The 6240-nt window shown below is 33.8% G+C and overlaps 2 protein-coding genes across 2 annotated transcripts; both read right to left on the reverse strand.

Annotated features, from left to right (window-relative positions):
* Nucleotides 1-302: 302 nt before the first annotated feature.
* EV154DRAFT_529296 (uncharacterized protein) lies at nt 303-1383 on the reverse strand. Its single transcript, XM_051603656.1, has 2 exons — nt 863-1383; nt 303-811 (listed from the first exon to the last, which is right to left on the reverse strand). The coding sequence occupies exons 1-2, from the start codon at nt 1374-1376 to the stop codon at nt 720-722; spliced, it is 606 nt and encodes a 201-aa protein (XP_051451333.1). The 5' UTR covers nt 1377-1383; the 3' UTR covers nt 303-719.
* Nucleotides 1384-3195: 1812 nt separating this feature from the next.
* Nucleotides 3196-4522, reverse strand: EV154DRAFT_487571 (uncharacterized protein; the record flags this gene model as incomplete). The annotated part of the gene is made up of 5 exons (XM_051598991.1): nt 3196-3210; nt 3510-3519; nt 3553-3655; nt 3971-4363; nt 4438-4522. The coding sequence occupies 5 exons, from the start codon at nt 4520-4522 to the stop codon at nt 3196-3198; spliced, it is 606 nt and encodes a 201-aa protein (XP_051451334.1).
* Between the last annotated feature and the right edge of the window lie 1718 nt (nt 4523-6240).

Consider the following 6240-nt stretch of genomic DNA (forward strand, 5'->3'; position numbering starts at 1 on the left):
GCCACTCTAACTCGACTTCGTTTTTATTTTAACGATAAAAAAATGTATCTGATACGTACAGTATTAGAACAGATACGAACATTGCCATACTAATACTTAAAAAACAATTACCATACCTTGCAGACGATCTTACAAAAAAAAATGTATTGACATGAGTGTTAATTGCCTGATCAAAATAATAGCCTTTTTTACGAATCCAACCTTTGAGATATAACTTATCCTATGATTCATAAGAGTTTACTTTTTTTTTTTTAGAAAATTAAAACAAATGAAAAGAGAAGAAAGGAGATGTTTTTTTATTCAATCATTGTTGGTTTCAATAGAATCTGCCCTAGTGTAATGGCGAGAGAGTTTAAACTTAAGATCGTTTAAACTGTTCTCCACCATTTTGAAATTGTCCCTTACCATAAATTTCTTATGGACAAAATCCGGCAACAGCCAGTTCTCGACTACAATATTTTGGCTTGTGAGAACTGTTGCCCCCAGGTCCTCAAACTTCACCAATTGCTTCCAAGGTATTTTTTCATACACGGTTTCGCATTGGCGATCTACATCATAGGATTAGGCAAGGATTATTTTGTATTGGTTATGATCTTACTGATTGAGTTCCTGAGGGATTCCTTCACACCAGAAACTATTTGACTGTGCAATAGTTCACGAGTATGGGGAGTGGGTAAACATAAGTTTGGAAATTAGAGTAGTAATTGCTATTTTTGCTTTTATATATGGATATCGTTACCACGGGACTTGGGATTGACGTACAATCTCACTTCTTTTTTCCATCGTCCCAAGTCCATTTCACTAACGTTCACTAGTTTATAACAGTTTAGTATTTTAATAAAGAAATTATGTAAAGCCATACCTCCACAACAAACATGGTTCCAGGTTTTCTTTTTCCCAAAAATTCCTATAAATTCTGTGCCGTGAAACCGGTTCAAGGCTTTGAGAAAACTCATTAAAGTTTCCCAAACTTCACGTCTCGACAAACCCGTATTAATCAGGTTTTCCATTTCGTTTCTCTTTTCCATCGTCATAACGGTTGCTTCGAGTTCGGCATGCTCAGCATCTGACAGTTTCTGATACCCCTCAGACAGAATCTTGGGGGTTAAATAAGTTGACCCAGATTCTCCACCAAGAAGCTTTTCCTTTTCTTGCTGGCAGTAGACATTGTACTTGCTGATGCCACGGGGTCTTTCAGGCAAGGTGACGTCCTGATTGTGGTATCGACCGATAAGTGCCTTCACCTCTTCCAAGGTAATCATTGGATCATCTTGTCTGCATTCCAACCATAAGTCCATATCTTCTGCTTTACGTCTATCTGCTTCCGCACGAATGCGAGTGTAAGTGACAGAATCAAGGTTAGCGACGAGCAACATTTTTTTTTTAATACGAAATAAAAGAAAGAATTCAAAGTCTAAAGCCACTCCCGCCAATAAATAAAAAATTATTTTTGATGACGTTTGTACTTTTTTTTTGTACTTTTTTTTTTTTGTACTTTTTTTTGTGCTTTTTTGTGATTTTACCAGTAAAATGAAAATTTGACGTCAAAATTAAGCTTGCACGGAGATCAAAATGATCTTTAATTTTTTAAATTAGTGGGGTGAGGTGTGTATTTCATATCTAATTATTATTAAGAGACCGAAAAAGGTACGACATCAGTTTAAACAAGATTTCTTATTTCTATTTTAGCTAACTTAATATAAAGTTCTTTCTTCTTCAAACTGTTCATACCTGAAATATATAAAATATGATTGTAATGTCTCAAAACCATTACGGTTTTTGTTAAAATCTTCGGGATTATATTATTTTCCAATATATGCCAAAAGAAATATTAAAAAGTCGAATCATAAATTACAGACAGTTAAAAGTTTGTTAAGGAATGAAACAAGATAATAGTTTTAAATTGCAGGATGTTATTGTAACCCTAGAAGAGAAATCGTAGCGGTAGTTTTAAAGATACTTAACACTGGCTTGATATCAGTAATTAAAGTGACGCTTCTCAGGTCTGCACATAGTATTAGCAATTTTACTTTTATATTCTACCACTGCTTAATATATAGACACTTTATATGCAGCCTATAGCATATACTATCTAATAACAAACAAACCTTGAAATATCATCCATTACCTGATCAATATATTAATGTTTACTTCTAATCGACTCTCCGATCAGATCTTCCGAAATAAAATATATTTCAATTCTCTTCACTTAATTAAAAGATATCTACTTTTAGTCTCAAATAATTTAACTTCTTATTGATCGAAGTATCTCACCGTTTCGAGACACTAAAGATGCCGATGATTGACTACCAATGATATCATTACACAATATTATTTAGATTAAATACAGGACGACTGTTTTCTGTGCGTTTTCAATCTGCAATGCGTGAAAGCATTTTCTAATATTTTGCATTACAATTTAAAAATTATGTAACATGATTTTTAATCAAAGGAGACACTACCGATGTCGTTAATTGTATTCCTGTTAAACCAATTAACAAGACTTTTATTTATAACCAAACAAAAAGTAAAATATGAACTACTAATACCTGAACTTAACAAAGCGAATGTAGTTAATATCGACTAGATAACAACTGGTTTGTTGTTTCATAAGAAATAAAAAAAAACAAAAGTACACAAAAATGATGAAAACATTTACGAACCCACGTAGCGATATGTATTGTTACACCACCTTTTTCTTCTTCTGTTGGTCCTTTAGACTTCAGATCCCTATATTGTTTTGACTGCTTTTTGTTCCTTTTCTTATAAAAGGACCATAAAATTATTTAATAAAATCTTTAGTTTGTTCCTTACTATAATCTGATTTAGTCTTATTCATATAAGCCTGGTTTCATTATGAATATATATAACTACTATAATTGTACGAATGCCCTTCTTATAAATCAGCACTGAATAGTCTTAACAGTTGTATTTTACTATACTCCTTCGAAGACACAGATAACTGATTCGTCGTAGCATCTCCCTCTTATATCTTTATATCTTATTTTGTCTTAGTTGACAACTTATAGTCTGGTGCTCACTTTTTAAGAACTTTTATCTTAATCTCTATTCTTTTTTTTTATTTCACGTTACCGCTTTTACACTTAAACAAGCCAGTAACAGTATCCAAAAAATAAACGAATTAAAAAAAAGGTGGAAAACGCTTAAAAACGCAGGTAACGATATGTATCTATTTTAGATATCAAAAAGCTAAAGAAACGTTATACGCGAGACAAAAACAATGTTAAATTTCAGAACTAATAGCTTCAGTAAATGAAATTCATTGCTATCAATAGAACGTAGTTGATTCCTATGTACTATCAATTAATAATTTGGATGTCGTTGTTTTTCCATGTTAAAAAGAGTAGAACAGAATTCACGTACAATTATGTGATCGGTTGGCCCGTAATTACAAATTCATACTAAGGCCGTGCCATTTCTAAAAGCAATCATTCTTAAATAAGAGATATGCGAGGAGATTGTAGTGGCAATTGTCAAAGTAAACTTACATTAAACGTTCTTTCAGTGATTAAGTTATAATTTAAACGTTACATTATATCTGGGATATCGACCATACAATAACAAAGGGCAGTCGTATAACAAATATTACGATATAGCAATTGACAGCCGCTCATAGTGGCAGTGTATAATTCAACTGGCATAAAAGGTAGACATTAAAGTACTGACAACTATAATAAAGAAATAATGTATCACAATAAGAATAAGATGTAATCCGTTATTCATGTAGCAGTTGTATGAAGGAGCTAATGGGGTCTATTAAAGAAGAATAACATGAGCAGGCTCAATTGAATAATTAGTTTGATATGCTATTATACAAGTCAGCATACAAATGGTATTCTAACAACGACATGCAGCTTTTTATTGGGTAGTAAACATTGGAAAGAACAGTCCAAGAAATCAGGAAGTAAAACTAATAGACTCATCCGTATCGTTTTATTATTGTTCGTACGTTTGATACATAATAAACGTCTGTCTGGAAGTGAGGAAAATGTATAGATTTTCTTTGCGAAAATTTGCCAAGTTTTAACGGAACTACGTAGCGAAAACCGATTAACTTTATTATTCTTGTATTCTGATGATGGCATTAAACAGTTTACTTTATTAATTGTGTGGTATGTGTTCAAAAAGCTGTTAGAATATCCTACCATAGAACATAATTCATTGCCATCGCATATTCTGTGTGGCGGTTGATTCAATACTGATTTTTGTAATGTATTTCTGTACATTAAAAAGTAGTCTAGAAAACGCTCAGACTGATAATATGGTCGGATATAATTGTGGAATCGTAATAGTTTCATGAGAATAAGAGTACGGTGGAGTTTTCGTATGATTATGACATTCCCTGGATATTATCACATACAAGTCAGTAGTAAAACATACATAATCCGCAACGTATTTTAATTCTAAATACGTTACTTTGGCAACGTATTTCAATCAGTCTTAAATTTGTATAGTTTTGGGCACGAAGCAGTGAAACAAAAAGTTGTTTCTTTAAGGACATACTAAACCAGTTGTATTTCTTTACCTGATTAATTAGTCATATCCACAGACACTGGAAAACTTGGATTATTAAATTTTGTATCTATCTGTCAGGAGCGGGGCGGGGCAAGAGCAGAACAGAATGATTATTAAGGTGAGGGACAAGGCAAAGAGAAATTATATATCTATTAGTATTAACATATATATAAAAGGAATGTAGAAAAAGGTTTATTCAAAGAAACAGGAAAAATAGATAAGATCTTGAATACAGAAATAAGAATAAATAAACATGCTGTTATTTATATTAATTGACAGGTCGGGTAAACAAGGGTTCGGGGATCAGATATACAGAGACAGATTATTAGTCATATTGAGTTTGGGACATCTTTGGGGAAGCGGGCATAGATACAGATAATTTCGGGGATAGATGCAGAGGATAACATGGGCTGATATTATTAATGTTTTACAAAGGAGTTCAAAGGCAGAGGTACAAAGGAAACGGGTGTTAAATGGGTTTGACAAGGACAAGGGATAACGGAGATACATTATTTGGAACAGAGACGTTAGACAGGATACAATAGTGATGTTTGACAGTGACATGTGTGACAGGAGACATAGAACAGGGAACAGGTGGAACAGGTGGAACAGGGACAATGGGCTAGTTAGGTTTCAATAATGATCTGAGACATTTTGCATGATAATATACAACTGAAACCTAAGCGGTTCATGACACTATCTCGCATGTTCTTTAGCAAAAAAAAAAAGGCCCTGGTTTTTGGTTACCAAGGGTGTTCTCAAGCAAAAAAAATTTGTGAACCCCTCTTTTTGTAAAAATTTGGAACCCCCTCCTTAAGGCAATTATAACCTTATATTTTCATACTCCTCAGCCAAAAAACGTCGAAAATTCTTGCTAACAATTTTAAAAGATAAACCACCATCAGGGGGTGGTTTAATTACGAAAATGGATTTACGAACCCCTTTGATGTAATGCTTTCATCATTCAAAAAATACTAAAATAGCCCCACTAGTTGACAGTATGATCATAATAATTTTTACTTTGTTGTTTTCTTTTCTTTATTTTTTTGATATTAAAAATTAGCAAATAATATTAACTTTACCTTTATAAACAATGTTCGGTACCATCAACTTCAACGCCCCTTCCAGTTCAACTGCTTCCACCTCCAGTGCTCCTATTGAGGACGACAGAACAAGAGGTCCAAATTGGAGTGTAGCTGAAGAATGCTTGTTAATTCAAATTTATAATAAGCATTTGAGTTCTCTTAAAAAAACCAAAAGTGATCACGAAAAGGGGGAGAAATACACGGAGATGTCGATTGAACATAATCAACTGGCTCGCCTTCAGAATTTGAGAAGTCGACCATCAGAGGAGCAAAAAAAAAAAATGGAAGCGTATGGTGAAAGATTTCAAGGAAGAGTTTGCTAGACGCCAATCAACAGGTGAATCAGGTTTCGAACCTGATGTTGTCTATGATAAGCTGTAAGAGATCTTGACGAAATTTCCCACCATCTTGCCACCACACACGTACTCATCCCATTCCAGACAGTTCGTTGACAATACTAATGGTGGAAATCAAGGATCATCTACAGCTCCAGCTGAATCTTCGTCTGTACCTATTGCAGAACATGAACGTCCTGATCCTCCTCAGGAATCGCAACCACCTTCTTCTCGCAGAAGAGTGGAAACACCCCCTCCAGACCACGTCTCCAGTACTCCTCCTC

Source organism: Mucor mucedo (assembly GCF_025094135.1).
Source record: "Mucor mucedo strain NRRL 3635 chromosome Unknown EV154scaffold_191, whole genome shotgun sequence".
NCBI classification, from domain to species: Eukaryota; Fungi; Mucoromycota; class Mucoromycetes; order Mucorales; family Mucoraceae; genus Mucor; species Mucor mucedo.